Consider the following 16,316-nt stretch of genomic DNA (forward strand, 5'->3'; position numbering starts at 1 on the left):
CTCCAGGGTAGGGGTAGAAAACAATTGGTAGATTCGCATGTTCCTATGCAAACTTTGGCTTGTTTTATATCTATTATTTTCAGAGAATCAAAAGTTTATAATGGATAAAACAAACTTTCCACCTCCTATCAACCATGACTTTCATGTCCATAAATCATCCTCTCTTCCAATTGAAGAGTAAGTTGAAAAATCTAGTTTTTGGAACTCAAAAAATTTTTTTCACAATTTTTAGAGACGTTGGAGATAACGCGCCAGGTCCTAAAATTGTTGGAATCGCTCCACATGTCGTTGATAAAATGGGATCTTTGATAATGGTAAGCTAATTTTGAAAGTTTTCGATCCTATTTTACCTATTTCAGGCTGTCAACAAGTATTGTAAAGCTACCACCAGAGTTGAGTCACCGTCTAAACCCAGAAGTGCCGAAGAGCATATAATTGAAATGGCAGACTCTTTTCACGGGGATATTAGGAGAGGACTAATTCGGAATCTTCTAAGAGATCTTGAATTGACCAGAGTGTACAGAATTCAAATCACTGGAGAGGTAAGATTTACCCCTAAAATGGAATATTGTCTTTTTGTAATCCTAAACTGTCTCAATTATGATATTTTATATTTTATTTGATTCTGATTAAAACGCATCAGATTCATGTTCTGGAATCTCCTAGAAGTTGAGAAAATCGTTGTTACAATTGTTTTTTTGCACTGAAAAGACGATTTTTGGAAACTGGCAAGCGTATTCTAAAATTTTTAGAAGTGTTTTAGGGAAAGTCAAGTTTTTGCTTATTTTGATATTTTCATCAAAATCTGGGTTTGCGAGGTGTTGAGGTTTTCTTGTTAGGAAAATTTAGAAAACTATAGTTCGAAATGTAATTATTTTCAGCACGACTACAACGGAAGAATCTCCCAAACTGCTGTGCTTGTTGCGATCTGGAGGAGCTTGAAGTCGTTCGAGCATCCATACGATCGAACTTTTGGAGAAGACTGTATTTGTAAGTTTCAGAAAGCCATTTAAGATTTTTTATTGAATAACAGGGTCCAACGCAGAGACATTCTACGCAATGGTGAAGGATTACAACTTTGAATCCGCGGCCAAGTTGTCGGTCCTTGGAGCCACGATCTTTGACAATGAGCTCAAGTATTTCTACGACGAGAAGATGGATGAGGATATTCAAAATCCAAAGGGATTCCGGACGTGAGTTATTTCTAGTCTAATTTCAAACAAAAAATCTTGGTTCAGGTTGAGCAGTGTGGGCATGCTCGCAGAATACGATTTTGTATTTGTGAGTACAAATCTTCATACTCCGAAGTACACGCCAGAGCTGTTCTGGGACAAAGAAAACCCTAAAGCAAGATTCGAGCGTGTCAAGGAGAACGTTCATTATCCAGATGACAACTTTGCTCATCAAATGGTCTATTTTTCCGACCGACGAGTTGCTTCCACGTCCATTCCACCTTCTCCAATTGTGAAACTGACCCACCAAGGACTGCATGCAGTGAACAGAAATGAATCCGACTTGATTGGTTTTGAAATTCAACAAGGAGGGTTTCTGGTTGTCTTGAAAAAAGGTGTCTTCTTAGCCGATCACACGTGGATGATCCAGATTGCGGTATGTTATTTTTCGATGAGTGCAAATGAAATACTTCCAAAATTTCAGAGCAAACTCGTTGAGAACGACGAGTCTAACTCACTCGAGGAGATTTATTTCCACCTCTTGGAACCAGGAAAACGGTCTGAAGAATGGAAACCAAACTTGTTGAAATACATGGATGAGAACCATCACGCAACCGTCAGTCTTAAGAAGAAGACAGTTCAATTTGCGGAACCCATATTCTTTGGACTCACATCCGAGGAGGAACCGAAAAATAAACCGCCGTCTCATAATCCAAAACCACGCGATCCGGCAGATCGTTCTTTGTCCAACGATGATACTTTCGATACCGCGTCGACTTCATAAGCACTTTTTTCAGTCTCCTCTCCAATCAATACTATTTCTAGAATTTTTAAATTCTATACTGATATTTTTTCAATTTCTTTGTTTCATTTTTCATTTAATCCTCATTTTTTAGGTTATCTAATCTAGGGTTTTTCAATTTCATAGTCAATTTTTAAAGTCATCCTATCAATTATTTTTTATGTACCAATTACCCTTCGGTCAAGCATTTGTCATACACGAGTCCCCCACGAGTCCTTAAGACACTGTCTATTTTTCTCATATTGCCACTTTTCTTTGCTCACATCTCACATCTTGTAGAACTGGTACCACTTATTCCGTTTTATTCTTTTTTTAACTATTCAAATAGTTTCATTTGCCCCTGCCAAAATTGTCACCCTATATTACATATTCGCTTGAATTGCCACCTACTCTATTTGAAAGAAGTCCACCTCTTTTCACCGTTAATAATCTCACCTATAAAACTCGAACGCCTCCAAATGTGAAGCTTTAATCTGAAAATATTTTTTCAAATTAAAATTTCTGTCCGTCCAAAAGAACAAAAAATTTCGACATGCCATAGAAAAAAATTTTAGGAACCGATCAATAAGAAATTTATTTTCTCTAATATTAGGTTTGTCCATAAGTTTCTTTCGATTTTGCGTGATAATTTTTTCTCAGAGCAGAGGGGCCAGATTAATGAAAGTAACATTCATGAGCATTGATAGTTGTTTGCCAACGCTCTGGCAATTTCTTGATTCCATCGGCCTAGAACGAGGAAAGCAAAAGAAAAAGTGGGTCAACTCCTTTTTGGTGTCATCTTTTCAATTAAAGCCTTTTCTATCAAGATGATGTTAAGGAACCCCAACGGACCAGTTATCCGAAAAAGCAAGGTCGGGAAAATACGGTGAATACAAAAGAATAGTCCAGCCAAACGACATGATTTTTCGGTTGGTCACTCGAGTCACCAGCGATTTCGCTTTGTCTTTCTGAAAGTTAACTTTTGTCTTTACTCCTCGTTTCCATTTGACTACCAGTTCTAATTTTTTAATTATGAACTATACAATACGGCTGTTATCGTGGTACAATCCCCTAAAAATTCCGTGCCTCAATTCCATCAAAAAACCACAAAATACATGCCATCCCCTTTTTTCAAGCCATCCCTTTTTCTCAAGTTTCGAGACGTCCAGAGCTACCTTTTTGTCGATCAACTGACCCTTCCGCACAATAAAAGAGTAACTTATCCCGGCTCTTTCCGAGAAGAACGGTCCGAAAGCGGGACCGCCGGTGCCAACAAACTTAGATAACGGTCCCATTGTTTCGACAGAGGTCCCAACGTTCCGAGGACGGTCCCAACGTTCCGAGAACGGTCCCAAGGGTACGACAACCGCCCCAACCAGGCTTGATCTCGGAACCCTATTCGAAAAATCGGAAATTTGAATTTCTTTCAACTAAGAAATACAGCGACATAAATGAAAATTTGATATTCAATTTATAGACTTAAACTAAAGCGCCTTGTCTGTATTAGTGCCGGAGAAAGGCGTTTTAGCCTAAGCTTACAATATAAAAACGTGAAATGTTGAGACAAATTCCTGTCAAAGTACTGAACCTGTGTCGGAATGTTGGGACCGTTCTCGGGACTTTGAAACCGTTCTCGGAATGTTTTTACCGTTTTCGAAACAATGGGACCGTTGTCCAATTTTTCGGGTCCGGCGGTCTCGTTTTGGGATCGTTCTTACCGGAAAGAGCTTTTATCCCTTTCTCAATTCCGGTTATTATGTCATCCAACCAACTGGAAGTGCAAAGAAATGATATTAGAAGCATGCTCATATACCTATACCGTAGTCTTTCAAAACAGATCGTGGTCCATACCGTAGTCTTTCAAAACATGAGGTACGAACCGACCGAGTTCTCTAAGCGGCCAAAGACTTCAACCTATTCACAATATTTGGTTGACTAACGGACAATGCCTTTGACATTTTACGAGGGGTTTAAAACGGATCGACGTCAATAGTAATCTTCAATAGGTCCAAGTCCAATTTCAGGACCAATCTCCGTTTTCCAATGCTAAATGTTTAGTTTCAAATCGATCGGTCCGATTCTTGATGGTAGGGACAGTAGTAGATTATTTTTCATCTATTCTTTTATTTTCTTGTCACTGTCATGATTTTATAAAGAAATGAATAAAAATAAAATGAAATTTTGAAAGAGTAAACAGTAAGGGACCAAAACAAGCAGTTTGCTCGGCAACGACAAGAAATAGGAATGAGGTAACATATTTAACTCAAGTCCGTGAGATAATCTATCCAACGAGAAAACGTTCGCCTAGAAAAACCATCCCACTTAACAGTTATAAATTTTTAAAGTTCAAAAGCGAAAGAAACTTATGAACCAATCTAATAAAAGCCTGCCATCCGACGTGCTTGGAAACAGAGAAACCCATCCAATAACAGAAGTTCGTGCAGTTTAGTTTGTGCTGTTTGTACGGCTCAGTTCTTCAATTTGGTAATTGCAGATACATTCATTATTTTTCAAACGCACATTGAAACTACATCACGTTGAGAAACCCTTCTTCCTGAACAGTAATGATTTGTTTCTCTTCTTCATGACATTTCATGAGCCAATTCGAGATTTTTTTTCCTTTGAAATCCCATAAACTCCCCTTTCGTTCGTTTTATTGTTTTTCGTTAGCACGTTCTCCCACACATGAACGACTCGAGTGAATGGTAAAAGACGTACACTCCCTCTTCTGTCGTTTGGTAACAGGTATGCAGTACGACAGAGAAGGGAGTGTAGACAAACGATGCACATGTGTACGTCTATTGCCCTTCCCTCGAGTCGTTCATCCAGAGGTCACAATCGGCACCACCATTCTTTGCTCCTCCTCTTCTGTACATTTTATTTTATTTGCCACGTCATAAGACATATCTTTTTCTCTTGATCATTTGCCGTATCTCTCTTTTTCTATTTTGTCTTCCTCTCGTTTTCCAATAATTGTTTCTTCTCTGCAATATGTTTCATATTTTCAAAAATGAAACTTCTCGCATTTCCTCACTTGTTTCAGAGAGAAATACTCAAAAACATCGAGTATCCAAATCTCTTTTTTTTCTTTCGTCTGTGTCCGAAAAAATGCGTTCAGTGATAAAATCAACTCAACAGAAAAGATTCGGGACAATCACAGATATCCAATACCTTTGTGTTAGAGATGAACCAATGATTCTTGTTGTTCCGCGTAAGCATCCAAGGGAATTAATATTTATGAAATTTACAGAGGATACTGAGAATAACTATTTTCAATTGAAAGTGACCGGTTTCTGTTAGGCGAGTTTAGATGAACGGGGATGCATAAAAAATATCATATTCAGGATGTCCAACGAATACGAACAGTACATCGTAGCATCATATAATCGTGATGAGAAAACATCTGTAATCGAATTGATTCACAACTCCATTTTAAGTTTATTTGGCAATGGTATGCATTACGAATGGAGAACAACCCACAACTATAACCCCATTCCTCATCTCCAAAACATGAAAGCATATATCAGAATTAGCAATGAGAGCGCGGATTCTGTAACTGTTGAGAACGTTTTCTTGCAATCTCCAAAAATCAAGTTTGTGATTCTTTACGCTTCCAGTCTCACAGAACAATTTAATACGAATTCAAAAGTGTATCATGCAGAATCTAATGAAATCATTCATCTCAAAAATATTTTCCCAAGCATTTTTTCGGCAAGCATTTTTGTGATGCTACAATTACGAAACTACAGAATCGACAGAAATTGCAAACAAATGGAAATCTGGAGAAGCATTCGAAAAGCTGGATCTGTTACGTATTGAACTTCACTCCTTAAATTTTTCCCAGGGTGATGCAATTGGGGCTAAATATATTGATGAAACAAAAAGAGCACTGACGCACACTTTGCCCAAAATGTAAGAGATGTTGGTATATCGTGAAAACTCTAATAGGCCCTCTAGCTCTCGACGGTAAGTCATTTTATCTTGATTCCCAAAGATATAGGAAAGTAATACACTGTCAAAATACTTTTTTGTTTTATAATAAACTCTTTGGCAGTTGACCACTTTTGATATTTTTCACACAAAACGAGATATACGGCTTTAAAATTGGCAATTTGGGAGACATTATATTAAAGTTTTCACGATTGTATATTTTTTGAAGAGCTCTTTAATAATCTGTTGTTTTTCAGATGCAACTGGAATAATAACCAAATCACAAATTCGATCACCAGCCACATATATGTCGTCAGAAAAACAGATAAACACGTGGCATCGGTTCTGATTCGAGAGAAGACGTTCAGTTTCGGAGTATGGGATAAGACCGAAGAAGAGTTTTTGAGAATGGCGGGATAGTTGCGACTGTCAGGTTTTGAAAACCACAAGAAATTTGCGGAAATCTGAATTTTTCCCACATCATATTGTATTTTCTTTATTCGTCACAGTGAAAATGTTGAAACACGTGCGGTTTTGTTCTTTATGATTAATATTCTCCTTGTCTTCTTCCATTATTACTTCATCTGTTTTTTAAATCTTCTTCTCCATACAAGACCACCCCTAATAGTTTGAATTCCAATCTTTCTTATTGTATTTTTGCAAAATCTTTATTTTAAAAAATCTTCGTACTTACTTTGTACGTTGTATTTAAAAGAGTCAGAAGCTCTCGACCTTTTTAAATAAACTTATATATTAATGCACGGTCTTCCACAAAAAATTTACGAACGGCAAAATATTTTTTGATCTACCATGAAAATTTTCGGAATCCGCAAGGCTCTTCTCAACCTGAAATTTACATTAAAGCTTGGTTTTCGACCAGGTTTACACAATTTTTGTGACCTGTAGCTCAAACTTGTGACTAAAACGCTAACTATCTCACGAACTACAGACATCCAATTATCGCTCTAAAATTCAATGTGATACATAAAAGAAACGTTGAAAACATACAAAAAAAGTTTGATACCCAATATCTGAGCTCATAGACAGGTTCTAACAGTTTCAAATGTTTTTTCCATATTTCTTCCAAGAGAAACCTTTAACTTTGAGATCAATTATCTGGATTCCCAGCAGAAAAAATCACAGTTCTGTCAACAAATAAAACATCGGTTATTTTATGATTAAAAAATTGTCAGTTGACAATTTTTTGAATTCTATCCCAAAAATTGAGGCCGTTGTGCTTTAAATTGAAGCTCTGGATAAGCTTTTCTCATACGAAATACGGAAAGATATTTTCTCCAATGTATTGGTATAAAAAATTGGTGCAGTATAGAAACACGTTAGTGACCTGATTTGGCTTAATTTCAAAAACAGGCGAAGTGTGCCGAATCAGAAAAAATAAAAAATTCGGCAGTCGATAAGGTTTTCACGTTGCAGTAGTTCTCGTTTTTTCAATTCAATCTTTGAGCAACTGCGTCTTTTGTCCACTGCTTCATTTTATTCAAACCCACATTAGTTATATAAGTTGATAAAGAATTCTTCCTGAACACTAATAATTTTGGTGTTTTTTCTTTTTGACATTTCTTGTGCAGATTCGAGATTTTTGTGCTCTGAAAATCTGTAAACTTTTCTCCACTTCTTTCACATGTTGTCTTGACGTATTTCACGAATTTTTCTCAAATTATTTCTCATAATCATCTTAAAAAAAGTGCAAGTTGTGCTTTTGTGGTCTTCGTTGCCGAGATGCGGCGACGAAATGGTTTTGATCCTAATAGCTAGTGATAACATGAGAGAGAAAGAACCTATGCGAGATTTTTGAACCGGTGTCCTCGCTGATCTCATCAATCATTTTCTGCGTGCGTTTCAAAAAAACATTTCTAGAGGAAGTTATAATGCAAGTCATCGGTAAAGAGATACGATAAAAAAGTCAGAAGATAAAGTAGGTCACTTGCCAGAAATCTCTAATCTGTTTGGTTTCTGGTTTTGGTATACATAGAGTAAAAATTACAACTGTGTCGAGTATCATGATAATAGTAAGTTAATATCGGCATTCGATGAAACTGGAAGCTCGTTTCGTACGGAATTCGCAATTTTGAAAATAGTGGGAATTGGAAAAGAAATCACCGTAAACACTGTAAAAAATATGCAAAACAAAACATTTGAATTACTCATTTTCTTCGATGTTCACGACTCTTTGAAGCAATAGAAAAATCATGGAATACTTTTTCAGCACTCCAAAATTAACTTTTTCTATTGAAAAAGGTCGAAATTTGTCAGGCTACTGTTGTTTAATTGGGTGTCTGTGGGATATATCTCAAAATGATCATTTAGTGAATCTTCACTAACACGAAAAGCGATTTTCTTTCTGAAAAAATTGTCATTTTTTTAAAATCATTATTTTGCAGGAAGCGCGATCATTTGGAATATTTTATCATTATAGTTGACAAAATTTTGATATCATTCACAGAAATTGGGATCATTGAGCTCAAAGTGAAAGTGTAGGGGAAGTTTTCACTAAAGCATATATGGTACTTTATTGAACTTTTCTAATCGAAGCCCATGGGCTTCTATTTTTAAACCAGCTTCTCAGGAAATCACCAAAAATTGAAATCACCGGGATATATTTTTAAAAGAAACACAATGTCTGCAATAACCTAATAGACGAACTGCACGGTACGAACTGCACTAACTGAACTGCATGAATTTCTGTTAGAGGTTCCGCTTTTAAGATTTTAAGCACGTCGGAGGGTACACTTCTATTAGAGGTAGGCTTCAAATAGAGGTGGGCTTCTATTAGAGGAAATAAGGTATTTATTTTTTGATTATGCAGAATTAGCCTCATTCCTCACTATTTCAGTGCCAAATAATTTATTCACGAATTCCCTTAAACTCGAATTTTCCTGTGTTTTTATTTTTCCCTTGAAACCTATGTACCCGTCATGAGATATAGATTCTGATATCTGATTCTTAATATTGAAGACTCTTACTGTTGAACGTCACAAAACCGAAAATTAATTCGATAGAGTAAAAAGACCTTCAAAATTTTTCTCCATTCGGAATAGTGCAAACCGTTCTGGCCTTCGCATTTTTGGTTTGGAAAATTTGAGAAGATGACCATGAAAAAAAAGACGAAAAATTGAGAGAGAAAAAATGGCGATATCGAAGAATGTCTTGCAAAATCTTCATGAGAAATATACCAATGAAAAAAAATGATAGCTCAAACAGATTTTGTATATAACAAGTTGACAGTTCTTGAGGAGAAATTAACATCAATTAAACGAGATTACTTAACAATAACTTGGGAACCTGGTTTGTATCGAAACATTTCAATTTCAAATCATTGTGGACAATGGCTAGACTGCAGCAAAATCTATTCTATCGTGATTATCTCAGTTTCCGGAACTGATATCTAAAAACAATGGAATAAAATGTTCGCCATAGTATCATAAATATTCCATCTGTTCAAACAATTTGGATACATTTAACTGGAAGTGAATACTCTAAGAATACCGTATTTTTATGTTAGAAACCCACCCCGATTTTCATCCTTGAGCTTGGTTCCTTCCAAGATAATAAAGAGTGGTATAGTATTTTTGAAGTTATACAAAACTTTTTTTAGTGGTTTATGATAATTTGTGTAACGACATTGTCTCTTTATATATTTTTAGGTTAGCTAGTTTCAAGTTGTTCCAATTATCGAATGTATTTGTAATGAGTGCTCTCCCCCTAACATTCATCATTGAGCTAATTCATCTTGATTTCTATAAAAACATTCAAAAAGAATAGTAATTTTTTAAAAAAGTTGACTTTATTCGAAATTGTGTTCATCAAGTTAAATGTACATCTGAAGATATCCCAGTTCAGTCGATGAAAATTCATTTGCTAATGTGCCCGAAACCAAAGTTAGAAACTTCAATTTTTCTCTTTCCACAAGTAACTCCATTCGTTCGGCCATCAAAGAACCTCATCGCATTCTCACTGGAAAATTGACCTGAATTTCGGTTTCCCCAAAATCGATGGCTGACCTTGGCGTTCTCGGCGCGGCGGTTTGGTTTTGAGACTATCTTTCATTCTTTGACAAGTCGGGTTGGCATCAGAAAAGACATGAGAAGAGCGAAAAATGCAACAGTTCGGAATATTCAGTTGAATGCAGGAACTACTGAAATAAATGGAGAAGAAACACCTGAATAATGTTTTGAACGAGCTGGAAAATGGAAAAAATTCGGAAAAAAAAGAGATGGAGAATCAGTCTGAAAACTACATAGTATTCTGCAAATGTTCTGTTGCTTCCACATTGATCCTGAACGCAATCTTTATTTTTTTAGATTTCTTCCACCAATTGCTCCTTTTTTTTAAATTTCACAAAAAATGAAAGAAAAAGAGAAAACCCATCCCTTTTTTTCTGCTGCGTCGTGGCAATTTTTCGGGAGGACAAATTTTAACGGGAGAGACCGGGCAGCATCATAGGTGTTCTCTCCTGCCCGACATTTGACACAAAACCCAACGAAAGTTTCCTCCTATCTTCTTTTTTTAATCCATTACACTGCCATCGTTCAGCGTGCTGTTTCAACTCTGGTGTGGAGGTCTTGATAAGATTCTGCTGAACCGTTGACCACAGCGGCTTCAAGAAAAGAGACCAGACGCAAAGAAGGCTATTCAATTCATCTTCTACCGTTGCCAAGAAAATTGTCTTCTGCTGCTACTAAGAAATGAACTGGATCCCTGTAGCCGCCATCCTCCAATATCTTCGTTTCAAAAAACCGAAGTAAGTAGTTCTGAATTTTTCAAAAATGATAAATTATTATTTATTGTGTCCGCTTTAATTATGCAAAAAATTGTAGGATTCGTCATGAAAGATTGGCCGTTGATGAGGAAGATGAAACGTTTTTGGTGCCGCGTCGTCCGATAAAACACCCAGATTTCTGGGACTCGGCATTGTGTGAGTTCAACCCAGATGGAACTATGTCAATAATTCCAGTAGGATCGAAAGAGTGGAATGAAGAGATGGAAAAATTCTTTTTGAAACAAGAATTAGTGGAAAGTATATGTAAGTTTGTGCGATTGTTCTCTTGTAACTTACGGCGATTCTTTCAGGGCACTACAAACAAAAGGACCAGGAACAGCCGTTTTATTATGAAAATAAAACAACTGTTGAGGCGGAAACGCTGTTGTATCGGGATGGAATTCAACCAGGGAAATATATGGTTTCATGCAACACATGGAAGCAATTCAAAGATCAATTTATATTGTATTTTATTGCGATAGATGGACGAGTGAAGGTCAGAGTGATCATGTATGAAGTAATCAATAACCGACTTCGATTTTCTATAAAAGAAACGAAGTTTTGGTTTTTGTAAGTTCAGTTTTCTTGAAACTTGGATAATTATGAAATTTTCAGATCGATCTCAAGTCTTATCAGCAATCTTCAAATCAATAATACTTTCCTTAATGGGACTCCTCTTACATGCACATTCCGGAAGCTGCGATAACTCAAGCTGGCTCATCTCGAAACTTTTCAAAATTTTCCAAATCTTTTGTCATGTACAGCAACTGCCGCACTCTCAAATTTTGACATATTTTCAATGGTTTTTTCAACTCTTTTGAAAGCTGGTATCAATAAATTATTTGACAACATCTTTACTTAATTTCTTGTTCCAATCTTTCAGATTACGCAGCTGGCAAATTTTTTGAAGGCATTCAATGAAATGTGTAACCTTGAAGAAAAAATGAAAGTTTAAGACAATAAATAAAATGAACATGCCGTACACACATTATGAGAATGCTTCCAACCTGTCAAACTTGAGCTCATATATTTCAGTTCCTTAGAAATATATCAAAAAACGGTTAACAGACCAAATATTCTTGATATTATGATAAACATTTTGTCAGTACACCATTTTGTTATATCTTTCACAGAAAATAAGATACAGTAAAGGAATTAATATTGAAAAAAGCGTTTTAAATTTAATTTTTCGCCATTTTAACTATTTCTGAAGTCCGGAGCTCGACTGTCAAGTTTCCGAAAGCTTCGAAACTTTTGAAGGGTGTCAAAGAGATCTAGATTAAAAATTTGGCATTTACAGAATGGGGGATCTTCTATTAAAGTTTTTGAGGCATCTTACGAATAGGAACCAAAAAAATAATTTTTTCCGTTTTTCCATCAATTTATCTATCATTTTAAAGAGGGTTTCATTTATACTCAAAAATTTGTTTCTTGTTAAAAAAAACGAACGAGTATTATCATTAACATCAAAATCTTCTCTCTGACTGCCACCCGTTTCGAAAAAGGCTATGGGAAACTTAGGTATTCTGTAGTCTCTAGATTTCTCATCTTCCTCTGAATGACAGGCGTGTCATCGTTGGTTTAGGGGCATGGCGATAATATGTCGCGAAAAATTTGAAAACAGTTTTAGAGACGGTATATAAACGGTACAAATAAGTAAGTTGGACCATTCCATTGCTGTGAACCCCTCCCCCAAACCAAATATGGAAAACTTCCTTACTGTCTTCATTTTCCTCATCCGTCAACAAGTTGAAGAATTCCAAGCCAGTCGTCATTTTAAAGATCGTCGAAAGTAAGAATTTATTATGTAGATAGATAATCAGAAATCTAAATGTTCATTTTTTTAGTGAAGATATATATGTTTATGATCATGACGATGATCTTTATGTGACTCTCCCTGGAACGGTCCCAGAAAGCGTCTTGAATGACCCTTTTTTGCTTTTGAGATGGGAAAACGACTATTTTGCCAAAGAACTCCCTGCCTTCACCGAACAGTGGTTTCAAGAAACCCGAGCGGTTTATATTGAAAGACAGAAGAACGCCGAAAATTGTAATATCCGAATGACTTGTACTTAGTAATAGTTTACTTTTTCAGCATATTACAAAGACTTGGATAGAAAGCAAATCTGGGCTTATGAAAAGCTTGAGAACGGCGACGCATTTGAAATTCTTAGATCTTCAACAGAGGGAACGTTCTTGGTTTCAAGGAATCAAGAAAAACACGACGAAATCAAGAAAAACGCGTCTCGAGTTGCTACAATTTATTATGTATCAAGTTCTGGGGCAATTATATCAAAGTCAATCTATTGCCAACAGAATATGAACTTCGTTATCTACTCTGTTCGAGAAACAAATTTTTGGTTTCGGTAGGTTTTTAATTAAAGATGAAAAAAAAGAAACATTTCAGATCAATCACTTCTCTGATGAAGCATATCGTCAGAGAGAAAATTTTGCTGAGTGACACGTTGCTAACTAAAGCATTCGAGAAAACGTATATCTAATTTTCGAAATTGAGCATCTTTTTTTAAATTCTACCTCCTTGTTCCATTTTTTGTTAAAATAAATTTTATATTTTAAACTATTTTTACTATCGGCAATTTATTGAAAATACCAACATGAGAGATAAAAGATGGATTGGTTTGATGGTTTGGTTTTTGGAAGATTGTGAGAACGACTAAGAAAAATTGTTGGTGAACTCAGTTTCGATACAAGTATGCACCCAAACGTTTGAGAATAACTCAATAGCAAATTGAATATGAAGTACAGAAATAAATTAAGGAGACTTTTCGCTTTAGTAATTATCAAACTTTGTTGCTCAAATAAATAACCGTTATTTCATTTAAGCGATAGTTTAAAAAAAACTTTCCAGACAAATTTCTCCGAAACACCCAACTATCTATAAACTTTAGATATACTAGAAATCTCTATTAGCGTTTCTGTATTTCCTCGATCGTTTTGGCTCCCAATTTTTAATTCCGAAAACAAAACAGCTAGAAAATTTCCTTCGCTTTCTCTACTCGGTATCGGAGAAAGCCATTTCTCATCTCGACCCTCCTGTTTGACGAAATTGTTTATGACCGAAAGCCAGCCTAGGTGTTCTCCACCGCAGAAGAGGTTTTGATCAACATTAATGATAAGAAGTGGCGAATTTTTGAGAGGACTATTCGGGAAAAACTTTTGACACTAAATGAAATTGAAATGGTAATGCGAACAAGAAGAATAAACGGTTTTTTTTCGTAGATATTTTTCTATGTTCCGGAGAGTCTCTAAATTTGTCTTACGTGAATTAATTCCTGATGAACAGAACCAAAAAATCTACGGTATTGGAATTATTGAATATTGTAGGAACATTGAAAAAATAAGACAACTGGAGGAAAAGTGTGTTTGAAAAAGAGCTTCAAGAATCCGTGATAATTTAAAAACTTATGAGATTTTTCTCCAGACAGCAACCTCTACAAGATCGTATACCTTGCTTATTTTTAGGGCGATTCAGTGTCTAGTTTCTCAGTTCACTAATGTTCAATATTCACTTCACATTTCACGTGACTATTAATATTGAGATTTTCGATTTTCTTGTGAATTTCTAGTATACTTTTAATTAGACCTCACTGGACCAAACACTATCGAGAACTGATATTCGTGCGCTGGCAATGAGAGATATGAAAAGAAGAAGGCAACACCAATTTTGCCGTTTCTTCTCAGATAATTTTTGACCAGAGAAAAAAGGAAGACCAACATAAGAGATACATGATAAATATCGGCAGGAAAAAATTTGAAATTGTGTGGTTCAGAAAATTGGAATGAGTATTGAACGACACCAGGAAACAATGAACCCAAAAAATTATTGTGAAACTAGTTACTGGCCCAATACTTGGTTGTATCTTTTCAGAGAAGTGTAAAAAAAAGTTGATTCGTTTTCCCAAATTAAACACATTCCGAAAAAATAATTATATGAAAGCTTAAAAAAAGTACATTTTGGGTTTATTCGGAGCCACAGAAAAGTTAATATTCTGTGCAAAACGCAGTTTTCATATATATATATATTTTTTTAAATTTAAGTTAGTGCAATTCGTTACAGTCCGTATTAGACTTCACCTCCTTTTCTTTGAAGTGTATCAATCTATTCCTAGGATAATTTTAACAGTTTTTTTTCTTGCCGGAATTGTTAAATTAAGTTATCTATTTATCTCTTCATTGGCATTATTGGAAGGTTTTGATAAATAACGTTTGACGCCGTCCGACGGCAAAACCAAGTAAGCGGGGTTCAAAAAACAAGGACACGGTTCGATATAAATTCACAATTCCAGTGAAGGTTTTTTACTCATCGCTGTGTTCTTCATCAAAAAATATGTCAATTTTCCGGACTCTGCTCACGTGGATCTTTGGGACCCGGTTAGTTCAAAATTTCTGTTACAGTAGTTCTAGATAAACTTTCATTTAAAAAAATTTTTTTTTGAAATATTTATACGAGTTTTTTAGCCAATACCATCCTATGGTAGAAAATGAGGAGGACGATGAGCGAGACCCTATCGAACACCCGGATCACGGTGACCTGGCAATGTGCTATTGGCCAATAGATGGGGAGCCCCTAAGGATTGTCAAGCCCGGAAGCAAGGACTGGATCAAAGAAATGAAAAAGATCAAGAACAAAATCATTTGAAGATGCGAGGTTGCCATCAGGGATCTTTTGTCGTGTCCACCATTCCTCATCCTACCAACAAAGTCCAACAGGAAGAGTGGAAGTTCACTCAGCCACTGAATCTTTGGTTCATCACTAAATCTGTTACTGGCGTGACTGATTTTGTCACGATTCTCTGGTTAAAAAGAGAAAACGTGTTCACTTCTTCGGTTGTGAAAGGGAAGCGTTTCCCGTAAGTTTTAGTTCAAAACATAAATTTGGTAAAGGTTAATTTTTCAGCAATATAACCAGCCTTGTCCACTACATCATTGAAAAAAAGATTAAAGTAGGAAAAGAGAAGGGTTCGACAGTTTTGGTTGACGTTTTCAAGCCACATACATATTTTGATCAAATTCGTGAAAAGGTGATTTTAGTTTGAATGATTCTTTAATTGATTTGCTTTCTCCTCTTCTACCTCTATTGTAACCCTACCTCTTTGACCATTATTTATAAACTTTGTGGTTTTGAATAAATGTTTTTTTTTTGAAAACCTGAACTTACTTCGTGGAGACATTGAAAAAATATATATGAAAGGGCAAACCTTTCTATGGGAGTGTGAAATGAATATGTAGGTCAAATACGCAGAAAAAAGATCAAAAGATAGAGAAGTGAAAAATAGAGGTTGCGTAGCGGATGCCAAAAAAATAAACTTGGAGATAATTGAGAAACTTTTTTTCAATTTTGAGAAAACTTGTACAAGTCAAAATACGTTCGAAATTGAGAAAGTTTTGAAATTCTGAAAAAGAAGTAGTTTACAAAATCTTATTTATATATAAAAAGCTATACCCGTCTGTCTTTCCTGGTGTTAGGCTGTGGACTTTTGAAAAGCTTGAAAAAAAAAAATAGATTTACGTGACCCTTTAAGAATAATTGAGAAGCCACGAACCAGTAAAAAAACTAGATTGAATCCGAAGGCGCACCAGCTTGCTGGTATGTAAAATAAGGTAATATACAGAAACGTACTTTTCGGTTGAC

At 35.7% G+C, this 16,316-nt stretch overlaps 5 protein-coding genes across 5 annotated transcripts; all 5 read left to right on the forward strand.

Moving 5' to 3' along the window:
• Positions 1 to 100: 100 nt before the first annotated feature.
• Positions 101 to 1,956, forward strand: Cbr-xol-1 (the record flags this gene model as incomplete). Its single annotated transcript, XM_002645120.2, has 7 exons — positions 101 to 177; positions 233 to 314; positions 360 to 542; positions 882 to 990; positions 1,034 to 1,193; positions 1,239 to 1,608; positions 1,657 to 1,956. 7 exons carry the CDS (start codon positions 101 to 103, stop codon positions 1,954 to 1,956), a joined length of 1,281 nt encoding a protein of 426 aa, XP_002645166.2.
• A 3,342-nt stretch (positions 1,957 to 5,298) lies between these two features.
• On the forward strand, positions 5,299 to 6,303 carry CBG16880 (the record flags this gene model as incomplete). The annotated part of the gene is made up of 3 exons (XM_002645121.1): positions 5,299 to 5,404; positions 5,703 to 5,865; positions 6,141 to 6,303. 3 exons carry the CDS (start codon positions 5,299 to 5,301, stop codon positions 6,301 to 6,303), a joined length of 432 nt encoding a protein of 143 aa, XP_002645167.1.
• A 4,286-nt stretch (positions 6,304 to 10,589) lies between these two features.
• On the forward strand, positions 10,590 to 11,369 carry CBG27841 (the record flags this gene model as incomplete). Its single annotated transcript, XM_045240042.1, has 4 exons — positions 10,590 to 10,645; positions 10,722 to 10,927; positions 10,975 to 11,233; positions 11,279 to 11,369. The coding sequence occupies 4 exons, from the start codon at positions 10,590 to 10,592 to the stop codon at positions 11,367 to 11,369; spliced, it is 612 nt and encodes a 203-aa protein (XP_045099912.1).
• A 997-nt stretch (positions 11,370 to 12,366) lies between these two features.
• CBG16882 lies at positions 12,367 to 13,164 on the forward strand (the record flags this gene model as incomplete). Its single annotated transcript, XM_002645122.1, has 4 exons — positions 12,367 to 12,455; positions 12,511 to 12,713; positions 12,759 to 13,029; positions 13,071 to 13,164. The coding sequence occupies 4 exons, from the start codon at positions 12,367 to 12,369 to the stop codon at positions 13,162 to 13,164; spliced, it is 657 nt and encodes a 218-aa protein (XP_002645168.1).
• Positions 13,165 to 15,325: 2,161 nt separating this feature from the next.
• Positions 15,326 to 15,720, forward strand: CBG27842 (the record flags this gene model as incomplete). Its single annotated transcript, XM_045240043.1, has 2 exons — positions 15,326 to 15,534; positions 15,582 to 15,720. The coding sequence occupies 2 exons, from the start codon at positions 15,326 to 15,328 to the stop codon at positions 15,718 to 15,720; spliced, it is 348 nt and encodes a 115-aa protein (XP_045099913.1).
• Between the last annotated feature and the right edge of the window lie 596 nt (positions 15,721 to 16,316).

The sequence above is a fragment of the Caenorhabditis briggsae genome (assembly GCF_000004555.2).
Source record: "Caenorhabditis briggsae complete genome, chrX, whole genome shotgun sequence".
Classification (NCBI taxonomy): domain Eukaryota; kingdom Metazoa; phylum Nematoda; class Chromadorea; order Rhabditida; family Rhabditidae; genus Caenorhabditis; species Caenorhabditis briggsae.